Genomic DNA, 17,387 nt, shown 5'->3' on the forward strand with positions numbered 1-17,387 from the left:
CAGTATTATTTCTTCCTTTCCAATCTCTATTATTTTTGTTGTTTTACTGCACTGGGTAAGACTACTGGCATGATGTTGAATTGGTGTGCTGCGAGTGGGCATCCTTGTCTTGATCCTGATGTTAATGGGAGGGGAGAATTCTGTCTTTCATCATTTAGTATGATTTGGGGCATAACATTTTTTAGATGTCCTTTATCAGGTTGAGGAGTGCATGTGTGCTCAGTCATGTCCAACTTTTTGTGACCCCTTGGACTGTAGCCCGCCAGCCTCCTCTATCCATGGGATTTCCCAGGCAAGAACAGTGGAGTGGGTTGCCATTTTCTACTTCAGGGCATCTTCCTTACTCAGGAATTGAATCTCCTGGGTAGGGAGATCTCCTTGATCTCCTGCATGGGCAGGCAGATTCTTTTACCATTGAGCCACCCGGGAAGCCATCAGGTTGAGGAAGTTCCCTCCAATTGCTAGTTTATTGGTTTTTTAAAATCATAAATAGGTGTTAAATTTTGACACATGCCTTTTAGTATGAATTGATATGATCATACACTTTTTATTCTTTATACTGTTAATTTGGTGAAATTCATTAATTGAATTCCAGATATTGAATCAACCTTTCATGATGAGGACAGGCCCTTTTTGGTCATGGAGTAGTGTTCTTTTTATATTGCTGCATTAGATTTGCTACCATTTTATTGAGGATATTAGTGTTTGTGTTCGTGAAGATTTTAGTTTATTTTTAATTTTCCTCTTTCTCCTCCTCCTCCTCCTCTTCCACTCAACATCCCACCTCCCCTCGCACCCATTCCTCTCTAGTTTTGGTGGTGTTTGTTCAGTTGCCAAGTCATGGCTGACTCTTTGTGACACCCTGGACTGCAGCAAGCCAGGCTCCTCTGTCCTCCGCTATCTCCCGGAGTTCACCCAAATTCTTGTTCATTGAGTTGGTGATGCTGTCTAACCATCTCATCCTCTGCTGTCCCCCTTCTCCTTTTGCTTTCAATCTCTTCCAGCATCAAGGTCTTTTCCAATGATTAATGTCTTCACATCAGGTGGCCAAAGTATTGGAGCTTCAGCTTCAGCATTAGTTTTTCCAATGAATATTCAGGGTTGATTTTCTTTAAGATTGACTGGTTTGATCTCCTTGCAGTCCAAGGGACTCTTAAGAGTCTTCTCCTGCACCACAATTAAAAAGCATCAATTCTTCGGCACTAGTTTTGGTATCTGGGTAATAATGACCTCGTAAAATGAGTTGAGACATACTTACTCCTTTTCAGTGTTCTGAACCAGATTGTATAAATATCTGGTAGATTTGGTTACTGAAGCCATGTGAGTCTTATTCAGAATATTTTTAACTACACATTTTTTATTGAGGTGTAATTGACATATAACTTTATATTCAGTTCAGTTCAGTCGCTCAGTCATGTCCTACTCTTTGCAACCCCATGAATCACAGCATGCCAGGCCTCCCTGTCCATCACCAACTCCCAGAGTTCACTCAGACTCACGTCTATCGAGTCGGTGATGCCATCCAGCCATCTCATCCTCTGTCGTCCCCTTCTCCTCCTGCCCCCAATCCCTCCCAGCATCAGAGTCTTAGTTTCCAGTATATCATATAATGGTTTGATATTTGTGTATACTGTGAAATGATCACCATAGTAAGTCTGGTTAATATCTATCACCACACATAGTTACTTTTTTTTTTCTTGTGACAAGAATTTTTGAGATTTGTCCTGTTAAGCAACTTTCAAATATCCATTGCAGTAACTATAGTCACCATGTAATGTCATGTACATTACATCACCATGACTTATCTATTTTACAACTAGAAGTTTTGACCTCCTTCACCCAGTGTGCCCATCCCACACTCCCAGCCTCTGGCAACTACCAGTCTGTTCTCCAAATCTATGAGTTTATTGTTTTGTTTGTTTGTTTTTAGATTCTCCATATAAGTGAGATCATGCAGTAATTTGTCTTTCTCTATCTTATTTCACTTAGCATGATGCCCTCAAGTTTCATCCATGTTGTCACAAATAGCAAGGTTTCTTTTTTTGTGGCTGAATAATATTCCAGTGTGTGTGTGTACATAATTTCTTTAATAGAACTATTCAGGTTAAACCTGTTTCATCTTTGGTGAGTTGTAGTGGCTTGTGGCTTTAGAGGAAATTCTCCATTTTATCTAAGTTGTTGAATTATGTACATAGAAATATTCATAGTATATTCTTATTATCTTATTAATTCCTGGGGATCTGTAGTGATATCCCTTCTTTACTTCCTGATATTGATAGCTTTAGCATTCTCTTTTTATCCACGTGATACTGCCTATAGGTTTCGCAATTATATTGGTTTTTCAAAGGTGAACTTTTGGCTTCATTTATTGTATTTGTTTTTATATTCATTGATTTCTGCCTTTATTATTTCATTCCTTCTGCTTGCTTTGGGGTTATTGTCCTTTTCTTTCTCTGGATTCTCAAGTTAGAATCTTGGTTTACTGCTTTGAGATCATACTTTTTTCCTAAAATAAGAATTTTCAGTTATAAGCATCTTACACATTTTCACATGTTGTATTTTAATGTAATTTTTTGTTCCATTCAAAATATTTTATAATTTCATTTGAGAGTTCCTTTCTATAAAGTTTCCTTTCCAGGCACTCAAAGAAGTTTTATCTGTTCTATATCTTTAGATTCCTGGTTGTAATCAAGTGTTAAATTCAAATATACATCATCTCGTGAGGATTTTGTAATAGCTTTATCTATTATGAATAATACGATATTCATTTACCTTGCTTCATTAAGGATTATAATAGTTATGATGCATTGAGTTCTTACTATGTCCTAGGTACTGTGTTGATCACTTTACATAGTCTTACTACATCTCTCAACAATTCTTTTAATTGGTGCTGTTATTAGCCCCATTTTATTACTGAGAAGACTGAATCACATATTTTTTCTTTATTTTTTAAAATCTTTTTATTATTTGCTTATTCATTTGCCTGTGCCATGGGGCATATGGGATCTTAGTTTCCCAACAAGGGCTTGAACCTGTATCCCCTGTAGTGGAAGTGCAGAGTCTTAGCCACTGGACCACCAGGGAAGTGCTTGAATCACATATCTTAAGTGGTTTGTCCAAAGTCACTCAGCCAGTAAGTAGTAGAGCTGAGATTTGAATGTAGGAGAAAAGGAAGGATATAAGCATCTGAATGCAGAGTTCCAAAGAATAGCAAGAAGAGATAAGAAAGCCTTCTTCAGTGATCAATGCAAAGAAATAGAGGAAAACAACAGAATGGGAAAGACTAGAGATCTCTTCAAGAAAATGAGAGATATCAAGGGAACATTTCATGCAAAGATGGGCTTGATAAAGGACAGAAATGGTATGGACCTAACAGAAGCAGAAGATATTAAGAAAAGGTGGCAAGAATACACAGAAGAACTGTACAAAGGATCTTCACGACCCGGATAATCACGATGGTGTGATCACTCATCTAGAACCTGACATCCTTGAATGTGAAGTCAAGTGGGCCTTAGAAAGCATCACTATGAACAAAGCTAGTGGAGGTGATGGAATTCCAGTTGAGCTATTTCAAATCCTGAAAGGTGATGCTGTGAAAGTGCTGCACTCAATATGCCAGCAAATTTGGAAAACTCAGCAGTGGCCACAGGACTGGAAAAGGTCAGTTTTCATTCCAATCCCAAAGAAAGGCAATGCCAAAGAATGCCCAAACTACCACACAATTGCACTCATCTCACATGCTAGTAAAGTAATGCTCAAAATTCTCCAAGCTAGGCTTCAGCAATACATGAACTGCGAACTTCCTGATGTTCAAGCTGGTTTTAGAAAAGGCAGAGGAACCAGAGATCAAATTGCCAACATCTGCTGGATCATGGAAAAAGCAAGAGAGTTCCAGAAAAACATCTATTTCTGCTTTCTTGACTATGCCAAAGCCTTTGACTGTGTGGATCACAATAAACTGTGGAAAATTCTGAAAGAGATGGGAATACCAGACCACCTGACCTGCCTCTTGAGAAACCTATATGCAGGTCAGGAAGCAACAGTCAGAACTGGATGTGAGAGTTCGACTGTGAAGAAGGCTGAGCACCAAAGAACTGATGCTTTTGAACTGTAGTGTTGGAGAAGACTCTTGAGAGTCCCTTGGACTACAAGGAGATCCAACCAGTCCATTCTGAAGGAGATCAGCCCTGGGATTTCTTTGGAAGGAATGATGCTAAAGCTGAAACTCCAGTCCTTTGGCCACCTCATGCGACGAGTTGACTCATTGGAAAAGACTCTGATGCTGGGAGGGATTGGGGGCAGGAGAAGAATGGGACGACAGAGGATGAGATGACTGGATGGCGTCACAGACTCGATGGACGTGAGTCTGCGTGAACTCCGGGAGTTGGTGATAGACACGGAGGCCTGGCGTGCTGCGATTCATGGGGTCACAAAGAGTCAGACACGACTGAGCGACTGAACTGAACTGAACTGATGACTTCCCTGGTGGCTCACACAGACGGTAATGCGTCTGCCTACAATGCAGGAGACCCGGGTTCAATCCCTGGGTCGGGAAGATCCCCTTGAAAAGGGAATGGCAGCCCACTCCAGTATTCTTGCCTGGAAAATCCCTTGGACGGAGGAACCTTGTAGGCTATAGTCCCTGGGGTCTCAAAGAGTCAGACATAACTAAGTGACTTCACTTTCTTTCACTTTTGATTCAAAACAAAGTTCTTAACCATTATACTACTTTTCCTCTAAATTTTCAATTTTTGGGCTTCTTAATAAGATTGTCAGCTTTCTTGAGGACAAATAGACTACATCTTAATTATATTGATCTCCTTTTCTCTGGGCTTCCCTGGTGGCTTAGACAGTAAAGAATCTGCCTGCAATGCAGGAAACCCAGGTTTGATATCTGGGTCAGGAAGATCCCCTGGAAAAGGGAATGGCAGCCCACTCCAGTATTCTTGCCTGGGAAATCCCATGGACAGAGAAGCCTGGTGGGCTACAGTCCATGGGGTCGCAAAGAGTCAGATAAGACTCAGCAACTAAGCACATTTCTCTATAGCACCTGGAATGATATTAACACACAGTAGTGGACAAACGGTTGTAGCCAAAATTCAATGAAATAATTGACGTGACAGAGAATCAAACCCATGACTATTGCCATTTTGCCCCAGGTTCTTACCAACTAAGATAACTTAGCTTAGTATCCTACATAGAAACAGAAAAAGCTGGCAAAATATTTGTGACAATGGTAATGGCCAAGTGTTAGAGCCAGCCAGAAGGTTCATAAGCGTGACTGACCTGGGGTCCAGCTCCAGTCTCTACTGTATGGTTCTGGCCTTCAGTCTGTCCTTTTGCTCCCTCTTGACCTTTTTTCACACTTTGAACTTTTATAACAGTTAAGCTTTCCCCAGTGGTTCATGATCCCTCTCCCCTTTTAATCTTGAGGCTTTTAGATGAGCTCTTCACCATTTATTTAAGAAACGTATATCTGAGTCTTAATATATGCCATGCACTTTTTAAAAGCACTTTATAGATATCAACCACTTATAATTTTGTGAGTTGGTACTATTATTATTCCCATTGTACAGATGAGGGAACTCTCACTGGATGTTCTTTGTTTTTTTCTGAACAATTTTGTTTATTTTATGCTTTGGCTCTGCTGGGTCTTCATTGCTGCATGGCTTTTCTCTGGTTGCGGGCTTCTCATTGCAGTGGCTTTTCTCATTGCAAAGCACAGGCTCTAGGGCGCCCCAGCTTCCATAGTTGTGGTATGTGGGCTCAATAGTTGTGGTGCACGGGCTTAGTGGATCCAAGGCATGTGGGATATTCCCAGATCATGAATTAAACCTGTGTCTCTTGCATTGGCTGGCAGATTCTTGACCACTGAGCCACCAGGGAAGCCCTCTCACTGGCTTTTCTAGTGGTTCATTATCCATTTCCAGTATCTAATAGTAATCTGGGAGGCAGGCTGGAGGTGCTACAAAGCAAAAACTCTGATTGGGCAATCATTGACCTGTTGTATTGTGCCCTGTGTCTGTAGAGGGCAGTGCAGCTGGGTAGTTGGGCCAGCTTTGCCACAGAACACATAAGGACTTCTGTTGCTCTTAGGAATGATCTTCCCTGCCCCATGGTCTCTTGTCTGGCATGCACACACACACATACAACATTTGTAATGTTCATATGATGGATTTAAAGTGCAGGATACAGCAGCAGAAACACCGGCTTGGAACTTGATGAAATCTGAATGTGACCTCTCCCTCTGCCCCTTATTATCCATTTGATCTTGGGCAAGTCACTTAATCACTTAGTGCTTTGTTTTTCTCAGCTATGAGGTTGAAAATGGTACTGATTATCATAAAAAACATGCAGATTCAATGAGATGATGCATTTGAATATTTAGTCCAGTGATTGGCACATGAAATTGCCCAATATATTGATGCATTAGATATATTTTAAATTAGTGATATGTAAGACCTTTTGGCCTGTATGTAGCTTGTGGAACTGAATTTTGAGGGCCCAGAACAAGACTTGTCTTTATCTCGGTTGTTTATTTTGAATCTGGATGTTGACTTTTATTTTCTTTATCTTTGGCCATTCATGGGCCTTTGGAATCAGTTCCATCATCCTCAGGATTTAAGGTTTGGTGCCCAAGTATCTACTTGGCCTTGTGTAAATGATATTCTTTTAAGGCCAGCGGCAAAGCCTGTTACTAGAGGTCAGCTTTACCTCTACTCTCAGTGAGATTTTTTTTCTCTGCCAGAGTGAGTGTTTTAGCTGTGATTGTCACTTAGGAGTGTCCAGGGACAGAGTTGGGCACGTGTTACTTCACCCCCTTAACAGCCGCAGAATGGCTGTTAAGGACCCCTGCTCCAGGCATTGAGGCTTGAGCCAGAGTTTTCACCAATCAGTTTTTGAGAGTATGAGGTGCCTCCTAGAAAGACCCTGTTTTAAAAATGTGCCAATCCAGGGAGGCAGGAGTGACATTGCATTGATGTTGCCCCCTCCCTTTTATGGATCAAGCTAAGCCCTCTTAAACTGTAGGACTGCTGGTCTGATGTGGCCTAAGAGCAAGCTCCTGACAGTCATCACCTGAAAGCTCATTAAACCTGGAGCAGGGGATGAAGAAGGTGGTAAGAGAGACCCCTGAAAGCAAAAAGAAGGAAAGTGGAGCACCCCTAACTACTTGAGGTCATATTTGCAGTGGAGGAAGGGAGGCAGGCTATGATGCAAGATAGCGAGATGGACATACAAGTTCAGAGTCAGATAAACCTGGGTTTGCATTGTGACTCTACTGTCCTATGGCATTGATGAAGTCACTTCACCTTTCTGAGCCTGGTTTCCTCATCCACAAAATGTGACAAATAATTGTACCCATCTCATAAAAGTGCTGTAAAAGTTCAGTGAGAGAGTTTACCTAAAGCAGTTACTTTGATACTTGCCTGGGATATGTTAAGTGCAGATCACCATCATCACAGCATTGCCAGCAACAAGCAGCTGAAAGAAACAGACTGGGGGGAACCAAAAGCAGCCTTGGGGCTTGTGTGGTGTTCCCTTGGGGACTCCTTACATGGTCTCTTAGTCTTAGGCACAGGTCCGTGAGTTCCAAGAGAAGAGCTCATGTTCTTCTAGGTCCCAGTAAGGGCATAAGAGAGATCCTAGTTATCATGAGACTGCTGTGAGTGTGTGAGTGTGTGTGTGTGTGTGTGTGTGTGTGTGTGTGTGTGTGTGTGTGTGTGTGTGCTCACAAGAGTGAGCTTGAGGTCCAGAAGCCACATTGACTCAGTGGTGGTTGTATGTGCCCCATCAAATTAGCTTTTCTGCAGGAGGAACAGAATGTCACTCTTTGCTTCTCCCTCAATCTTCAGGGCCCACTTGCCTTGAATGATAAAGGAAGCTGCTTCAGCCTATTCCCACAGCTCACACAGGCGGAGTTTGTTCCTGACCTGCTTGTTCTTGACTGATAAAGGGTTCCTAGCATGTGTTTTAACAAGTCTGGATTTGGGAAACAGGATCACTACCCAATGCTGGAGACTAGTGGTTTTCTCCTTTTCTTTTTTGTTTTGCTTTTTAGTCACAGAACCCCATATATAAAATAGATAAAAGAAAGCTTGGAAGGCTGCCACTTCTGCCCGAAGGTATTTCTAAGAAAGCAAGGGAGCCTATTTGCAAAACACTGAAGTTGTCTTCCTGGGTTGTATTTGCTGCCCTTTTCCTGCCTAGGTCTCTGTTTGGGGAGGAGGATTGGACCTGGCTGTGTAAATAAGCAACCTGGCTCTGAGAAATAGGTCTCTACTGTAATAACACAGTCGTGTAATAACACAGTCGTGTAATAACACCTGGCTCCCGCAGTGCCCCTTTGTTAGGCTGCCTGAGCCACAGCAGTTGGAGCTGAGATTGGGACGGACTGAATGTTTAGGGAGCGCAGAGCTAATTATGCAATGAAGTGTTGTAACCAAAGCCTGTTCACCAAGTGTTTGGGGGATTTTGAGGTGGCGCTGGTGCTCTTCAGAACATTTCAGCTCATGCAAAATGTGCTGCTTTTAATTTATTACGCATGTGTGCCAACTCCAGTGCTCTGTTTCACTCACACAACCTCTTGTATACACACTCTCCCATCTGGCATGGCATAACCTGACACATTTTTGTCTGCCTCTGCATCACAGTCAGAGTGTGACCTGCACTTTATCTTTTTTCCTCTCCAGGCTACAGATGCACATGTTGAATGGAGCTCTTCTTGCTCTGCTGTTTCCTGTGGTGAATACGCGGCTGGTAAGTGGCCCCTTCTAGAAATATACCAGCAACATACAAAATGGTATTTGCTCGCTGCTGTGTTATCCAGTGCTTGTCCTCATCCTTGAGTCATGTCCCCATGTGAGATTTTATTTTTTAATCTTTTTTATTAAAGTATAGGTGATTGGGAGTATTATATTAGTTTTAGATGTATAGCATAGTGATTCAATGTTTTTATAGGTTAAGCTCCATTTAAGATTATTATGAAATATTGGCTATATTCTCTGTGCTATGCAATATATCCTTTTAGCTTATTTATATTAATCATGGTAATTTCTACCTTTGACCCCTCCATGTAAGTTTTTACATACCTACACATTCAGTGTTGCAATTTGATGCAACCCTGTTTGGATGTAATGGAGCTTGATGAGGGTGAGAGTATGGTATGGAACTCTGGGGCTTTAGTAAGGGTTTAGGCCAGAAGCAGAACAGATCAGAAAAGCCTATAGAAGCTTTTGGAAGGGTTTGGTGAACAGAAAGGAGGCTCCACCCATTCAACCAAGGCTTCCAGGTGTTCTAAGGGCCTCCAGTGTGGATTCAGCCACATTGGTCCAGAATAATCTACTGGGGAGCCTCAAAGTCAGCCTGCTTTGCCAGAGACACCTTTGGGCAAGAATTAGATTTCTTCCCTGTTCCCCCAAACCCACAGAGAAGTCTGGCCCTCACATCTCCCCAGTGGCTAGCAAGTAGAACCCCACTGTGGCAGGTGGCTGGGTGCTAAACCAGTACAGAGAGAAGTGGGAGTGTAGGGCTTGAGTGGCCGGGCCCCGTCCTCAGACTCCCATATGTGGGGTTGCAGAGGGATTAGCAGGCTGGCTGAGAAAACTCAGGACAAGAACTCACACATGAAATAATTCCTGCTGCTTTCTGTTTTTATGACTTAAATTTGCCTCATGCATTAATATCACAGTTTAAATCTCAAAATGATAATCCTTCCTCTTTGGATAGCATTTCATAGTTTACAAGGTCGTTTCAAATAATAGACTTCCCTGGTGGCTCAGATGGTAAAAGCGTCTGCCTACAATGCAGGAGACCTGGGTTCGATTCCTGGGTTGGGAAGATCCCCTGGAGGAGGAAATGGCAACCCACTCCAGTATTCTTGCCTGGAAAATTCCATGGACAGAGGAGCCTGGTACGCTATAGTCCATGGGGTTGCAAAGAGTCGAACATGACTGAGCGAATTCACTTCAAATAACAGTTGTGGGAGGTAGCTATTAAGTTGTGTGAAGGCTGAGTATTATAGCCTCTTTTTATAGAGGAGGAAACTGACGTTCAGAGAGTCCATCAGTAGAAATTCTTTCCTTTCGTCCATCCCTCCTTTGTCCTTCCTTCCTTCCCTCCCTTTCCCCCTTTCCTCTTCTTCCCCTCTCTAATGGCAGATTTGTTATTCTATTCGTTATGACCCCCAGTACTTTCTAAATAAATGTCAAGCTTTAGTCAGCGAGCTTATCAAGAATATCCAAGTAACTTTTCTTAACATAGAAATTTCTTTGATGAACTCTGTGTTAACTAGCAATTCCAGTCGGGCTGGTAAATAATCTTGTATTCCTTTTCTAAAATAAAAGCTCAGGATGGTGGCTCTATTTGCATATGTCTTGACAGTTGGCTTTGGTCTGGTTACTTTAAATGGCTGGGACCCCTCCTAGGCTACCCTGACCTTCAGGACTTTTTACTTTGCAACCCCTTATTTGAGCTCAGATTGACAAAATAAGGCACAGGAAGGTAGGCAACTCTTTAAGCCTGATGATCTAATTAGGCAGGAAGTCAATTCTGGACTTTTTTTGCCCTTTCTTCCTTCTTGGCCCTTGATGCTTTTTAATCCTCTTTTTCCTCCTTAGCTATAATGAGGAAACAAGGAAAATAGAATGAGCTAATTGGTGTGTATACCAGTAATACAAACATATATACATTCATATAAAGACAGTGAGGGAGTTAGAGGAAATTTCCACAGTCAGCTAAAGGATGTGGATCATCAGTGAATTTCCATGTGGTCTTCTGCCCTGTGCCTTATTGGCACTGGGGCTTGCAGACCAGCTAGAGAATGCCCAGCTCCAACTTCCTCCTGGTTCTTCATCTTAGAAGCTGACACCTTAGAAGAAAGAAGATTTATTCCAATGGCCCATATTACAAGTAAGTACTCTTCACCACCAGGATTTCAGAGTAGGTCTCTTTTTGACTTCAGATGAAGTGCCTTAAGGGCAATTTCACTTTTGTTTCTTGGAGGGAAGGAAGGGAAATGTATCATGGAACTATTATTAGATTATCAGAGAGCTGAAAGCTTGTCTGAGCTAATCTTCTAGAGGGGAAACTTGTGCTTAGTCGCTCAGTCATGTCCTGCTCTTTGCAACCCCATGGACTGTAGCCTGCCAGGCTCCTCTGTCCCTGGGGATTCTCCAAGCAAGAATACAAGAGAGGGTTGTTGCCACGCCCTCCTCCAGGGGATCTTCCCAACCCAGGGATCGAACCCAGGACTCCTGCATTGCAGATGGATTCTTTACCATCTGAGCCACCAGGGAAGCCCCGAGGGGGACTTAGATGGATAAATGACTTGCCTAAGAAGCCAAGGTGGATGCCCCTAGAACCCAGGTCTCCTAACTCAGACTTCAGAGCCCTTTTCCTTTGTTTGACTGACATTTAGGGTGAGTTTGAATATGAATGCTAGTGAATTAAGACGCTGGAGATGCTGCTTAGCTTCTCTCGAAGTAGAAGAGTTGGGTCTAGAAGAGTTGGGTCGTAGGCTTCTTTGATAAGTTGATGAGCACTGTAGAGCCTCTTCCCAGATGCACAAAGACAAGTTTGCATACAATTTCAGGAGGGACACAGACCGCCACCTCCTGCCCCTTTCTCCCAGAAGCCCATCCATGGATTCCTTGTTGAGATCCCCAGCCCCAGCTGTCAGTAAGTAGTCCATGGCGTAGAGAATAGATGAACTGCCTAGTAGCTGCTTGTATAGCCAGTGGTTTTTCAGTCTGATGGTAATGAGGTTCCTTATCTGTACCCATGACTTTGCAGAGAATGTCATCCATTTCAGGCTAAACCACCTCCTGGAAAGTGCAAGCCAAGACATGGGAGCTAAGCAGGGTGCCCATGGAACTTGGTTACATATTAGCTTTTCAGTTATAGCTCTTAGACCTTGCAGAGCTGTTGATCTGGTCCTCAGAATGAGGCACGGGACCCAAGCTGCATTCCCAACCCTGAGCCTTTTACCCTCAAATGTCCATGACAACTTCTTATGAATATGAAGTATTCTGAGCGAGGGAGAAAAGAAACAGCACTGTGTCAGCCCCTTCTCCAACCAGAGCCCTAGCCTGGCCTATATTTATTTATGTTTGTAGCCATCTGTCTTCTACTAGAACAATAAGGAGATGAATGATAATGATTCTTTTCATCAAGCTCCTTTCTTCATCAAGGCTCAAAGCCTCTAGTATATTATTATCTCATTATCAAAAATTGCCCTATTGTGTAGCCATGTTGATCTGTTACATTAGTTCCTGTCTTCCTCCTTTACCACCCCTCCCCTTTTACCCAGTTCCTGTTCTCTGTTAGATGTTTCTCTTGAATGTTCCTACCTCTCAGACTGAGTGGAAGAGGTTAATAATGATTTTTCCCATTCCTGGGGCAGCTGCTCCCTATCCACCATCATGTTTTGGAGATGTGACTGCCGCCGGCACACCTTGTACCCGTGTGTGCTGCTGGGAACACTTTGCTGTCACGGATGCAAATCGGCTTGAGAATGTTACTCTTTGCTAATTGGTACATTGAAACGTGCTAATTGACCTAGAAAAGTTATTTCTGTAAGTGGCAAATTGAGCTATTTTAAAAGTTATAGTTTGGGTTTTGGACTTGAACTAGGGACAGAATGTCCCTTTGCTTTTTGACAGTACTTAAAATAGAAAAAGCTTGTTTTCAAAAGAGGCCTTAGCTTTCTGAAGAATTGATTCAGCCAAAATTGTGCCTCAACCTTCTACAAAGGCCAGTATGTTTCTGATCAGATGAATGCAAAGTATATGGGGACATGGATGGTGTTGAGAAAGCCTGGGGTTCCAGCAAATTCTAGGGACTGGCCTAGAATAGGTCTAATTACTGCCTGTATTTTGAGATTAATCTTTGAAAGTCTTACAGAATGCCAGTCAATCCAAATTTTTATTGAGCACATTTTTTGTTAAATATTGTGCTATATGCTTCAGGAGATGGAAAAGCAACCAGAGTTCATTCCCAGCCCTCAAGGAACTTGTTGTTTAGTTAGAAGGATAAGGCACAAATGCCTTAGATGTGATTGCAATGTTAGAGTCAAAATCATGAGAAAGGAGAATTGCAAGGCAATACAGGCTTAATAGCTAAATTGTAATTGTTCCAAGTTCTACAAAAATGGGAAGAAGATTAATATCAGCATTTATTGAGCATCTAATGTGAATGTGTGCCAGGTAATTTATGAATATTCTTATTTAATTCTCACAAGAACCTGATTTTACCTGTGAGGAAACTGAGGTTTGGAGAAGCTAAATGACTTGCTCAGAGTTACATGATTGCTTGCTAAGTCATTTCAGTCGTGTCCGACTCTGTGCAGCCCCATAGATGGCAGCCCACCAGGCTCTCCCGTCCCTGGGATTCTCCAGGCAAGAACACTGGAGTGGGTTGCCATTTCCTTCTCCAATACATGAAAGTGAAAAGTGAAAGTGAAGTCGTTCACTCGTGTTCGACCCTCAGCGACCCCGTGGACTGCAGCCTTCCAGGCTCCTCCGTCCATGGGATTTTCCAGGCAAGAGTACTGGAGTGGGGTGCCATTGCCTTCTCTGAGATACATGATTTGTAAGTACTAAAACTAAACCTAAAGACTTTGAGCTCTAATGCACTGTGTCCTGAAGAGGTCATTGGATGAAGTGGTCCAGAAATGCTCCATGCAGAAGTAAAGCCTGAACCAAGCCTTGAAGGGCTATTAGAATGTGCATGCAAACTGCAGAGGAAAGTGATAGTTCAACTAAGGGACCAGAGGTATGGAGGTAAGAAATAGTAGACTCTCCTTGAGAGTCTAAAGAGCAGGATGGAGAGTCATGAACTCCAATTTGCCTATATAGACTTTGCCACTTACTTGCCAATCACCAGAAGACATCCTGTGACACTGATTCTGTCACGTCTTTTAGCCCTTGGAGTGTTTTGATTTTATGTGTACTTCTTACCTTTTCCACCACCAGTAAGAATTCTTACAGGGAGATGGGGCTTTTCAACCACAAAATCTTTCACAAGTACAAATATGTCACCCTAGTAGAGTTGTTAAGAGTATGAACTCAGGGATCTGATTTTCCAGGTTCATACCCTGACTGTGCTGTGTGTGTATGAGAGGGAGGGAGAAAGGGAACTTGGCTAAGTTACTTAACTTGAATGGGCTTCCACGCTCTCACCTATGATATGGAGGTGATCATAGTGCCTCCCTCCTAAAGCTGCTCTGAGGATTAAAGCGGTTAGTATGTGTAAAGCATGTAGCACAGCACCTGGCAGATGGGAAGTCCTCCATCAGCGTTAGTTGTTAATTATTAGTCTTTGATCTTCACAGAAACCCTGTGAAAGGTGGGTATTAGTGTTACTGTACCAGGTTCCATTGCCCAGTGTGCAGGAAGCCAAATGCTGAGATGCTGAGGTTTGCCCTACAAGGCAGCCAAGCGAGGAAAACCAATCTCAAATCCACCTGCCCCAAGTTGAGGGGCTTAGGATATTTATGGTACAAGGAAGCAGGGTGGTCTGAGGTCTGGGGAAAGATGGCTGGAGGGAAGAAAAAGATGAAGTAATCAGCGTTCTGTGCAAGTGTAGCTGAGTTACCTACTTCTTCTTGAGATGCATGTTCAGAAAATGGTGACCTTAGCATGATCTGAGGATGGAGTTTTTGGCTCTCTGATACCAAAAGGTAATCCATCAGATAACTCTCAGTCCCAGCTGAATGGTTGATGGTCTTGACTACTTTGAAATGGGCTAGACTGGCTCCATGTTCCTGAAAAAACAACTTAAGCAACCATTACTATAATATCAGAGCTGTTATCTATAGGGGATGCCTAAAGGAGTCTTGTGATATATTGTCTAAGCTCTACGTAGCTTGGAAGGTACACAGTTTGCAAGAACAATTAAGGAGAGCTTGGTTGGCGAAGGCAGGTTACAGGATGTTACTTATTAAGCAAGTTATGGTTTAAGAAATGTAGCTGATGACTGCCCTTGGTTTCATTTGTTGTTGTTACTTAGTTGCTAAGTCATGTCTGATTCTTTGAGACCCCATAGATGGTAGCCCGTCGGGCTCCTCTGTCTATGGAATTTCCCAGGCAAGAATACTGGAGTGAATTGCCATTTCCTTTTTCAGGGGATCTTCCTGACCCAAGGATCAAACCCATGTCTCCTGCACTGGCAGGCAGATTCTTTACCACTGAGCCATCTGGTTAGCACTGCCATTTAACAGATTAAACCTTAGAAAGTTTACATAACTTGCTCAGGGATACACAAGAATTGACAGAACTGGCCTGAGAATGTCTGTCTTTCTGATATGAAAGCTCAAGGGTTTCCTTCCACCTCTTTCCTTTTATTTTCAAGTATTTAGCCAAGTTAAGTTTTTGTGTAAATTTTATACAATATCCGTTAGAGATTTGGAGGACTGATTATACTCTCAGGATTTTTTTTTTCAAGGATATGCTCCTTGAAAAAACCATTTAATCAAACAAGTATAAAGAGAAAGCCAATCTTTTAACCTCATCAACTTTCAATCCTGTCTTCCCAGGGGTAAGTTGTGTTAATTGTTTGTATATGTTTCCACATTTTTCTTTTGCCCATAAGTGCAGATGGAGATGTTCACATTTCTAGGGTTGTTGGTTTGTTTGGTTGTAGGTTTCTTGAACAATCGGCATTGAACTGCAAACATTCCTCCAGTGTATTTTCCTTTAACCTAACTGTAGAATCTGTAATCTCTTCAGGTGTGGACATAGCTCAGTTGTTTTCCAATAGCTGCTTAGCACTCCATAGTTTGGTTGAAGTGTATATTCAGCCTCTTGCCAGGCTCCCAGGCCTGCATCATAACTAGCGTCTGTGGGCAAGGATAGTGTCTTTTGTGGTATCTGCTCTATGCAGGGCAGCCAGCACATGGTGGTATCCACAGATAGAATAAGTGAATTAGTCCATCAACCCGATTATTGCAGAGGAATTCCAGGGATCTTTTGCACACATGTCCAGTATGATGTCTTAGGTGTGATACCAGAGGGATGAGAGATATTTTTCCCAAGTGAATTATTTTTAAACCACTTAAAATAGTGCTGTTTTCCTGATGACAGCAAAAGACATATTTAGTGATGAAAATTTGTAAAATACGGGAAAGTAGAAATAAAAAATAAGTACCATCAATGCAAAAGGGGTTATTTTTCAACATATTAAAAAAAAGAAAAACACCAAAAGCATGAGGCTTCTGTGCCTCTGTCCTTGAAATTGTGTAAATGTTTTCTTTACAAAAGTAATATCTTCATAATAGCAAATAAAGAAAATACAGAAAAAAACTGAAATAGGATCATTGAATAGTTAACAGATGTTCAGATTGTTTGCAGCATATTCTCAAAGTCTTCTCATCTCTGTGTGGTTGTTAAGAGTTAGTATAATGTAGTGGTCAGGTGGCTGACTCTGGAGTGGGCAGATCCTTGCTTTTATGGCTGGCTCGTCTGTCTTTATCCATGTGATCGTGGGTAAGTTACACACTTCAGTGACCTTGTTTTCTTATCTGTAGATGGGAGCTTGAACGAATGGAGATACATAAGGTAAGCACTTAGTCTAGTGCCTGGCACGCAGTAAGTGTTTAATAAGTGTTAGATGCTCCTGTTGTTACTACTACTCCAAATAGAGGTCGAACTGGGCTCCTGTTGGCCTGTATTATTTTATGTTAGCCTTCAGGGCCTTGGCTCCAGCTCCCTGGTTGGGTGATGTTGATGTGAAGAGGGCTTTGTTTCTGAATTAGCTTTGTGGAGTGAGATTAAAATTCCCTGGCAGGATTTCTTTTCCACATTGACTAGCAGTGTGTGTGTGTGTTTCCCAGACAGACTGTTGGATTAGGGAACTGGCCATCTCTCTCTCTTCCCTCCTGACAGGTGAATTAGGCCCACTCCTGGTGTTTCTTCCCATTTGAATGAAATGTCGAGACCCCTGGGTTTTTCAGTAACACCCAAGCTCCCCGCTCTCGCGGAGAGTGGCAGCCATGAGTGAGGATGACAGGCAGCAGCCTCTTTGCCTCCAGTTTAATAGTTCTTTGCACTAGTTCTGTTTTCCAAAAATGGCGATTAGAAGGCACAGCCTCTGACTCTTTCAACCAATATTTCTCCCTTGACCTCGAGCCACTCCCCCAAGCCATGTTTCTTTTTTGTTTTTTTTAGATCAAGCAGGCAAGATTTGTTGAACAAGTTGTAAGCAGTACAGTCTCGAGTGGTCAGCAGTGTTTCTTTGTGCAGTCAAAGCCTTATCTAGTGGGTGAGTTCCGTTTCCCCAATCTGTGTGGATCAGTGGTTCTCAGCTCTGACTGCACCCTAGAAGCAGCAGAGCCAATTTCAAAATGTAAGCATTTTCCAAAAGCACCCCAGGCAATTCCAGTGTGCTGGCAG

At 42.4% G+C, this 17,387-nt stretch overlaps 1 protein-coding gene and 1 non-coding gene across 5 annotated transcripts in view; both read left to right on the forward strand.

Moving 5' to 3' along the window:
• The window catches only part of TMEM164 (transmembrane protein 164), a 177,053-nt gene that overhangs the window by 91,519 nt on the left and 68,147 nt on the right, over positions 1–17,387 (forward strand). For 3 of the 4 annotated variants that reach the window (XM_068962581.1, XM_068962584.1, XM_068962583.1), the window contains one exon: positions 8,691–8,757. The exons of the other annotated variant lie outside the window; for it this stretch is intronic. In XM_068962581.1, coding sequence (XP_068818682.1) covers positions 8,691–8,757 — 67 coding nt within the window. The remainder of the gene's footprint in view (positions 1–8,690; positions 8,758–17,387) is intronic. 4 annotated transcript variants of the gene reach the window in all.
• Positions 9,765–9,837, forward strand: TRNAC-ACA (transfer RNA cysteine (anticodon ACA)). The gene has a single exon. It is a non-coding gene; the product is annotated as a tRNA-Cys (tRNA).

This window comes from Capricornis sumatraensis, chromosome X (genome assembly GCF_032405125.1).
Source record: "Capricornis sumatraensis isolate serow.1 chromosome X, serow.2, whole genome shotgun sequence".
NCBI classification, from domain to species: Eukaryota; Metazoa; Chordata; class Mammalia; order Artiodactyla; family Bovidae; genus Capricornis; species Capricornis sumatraensis.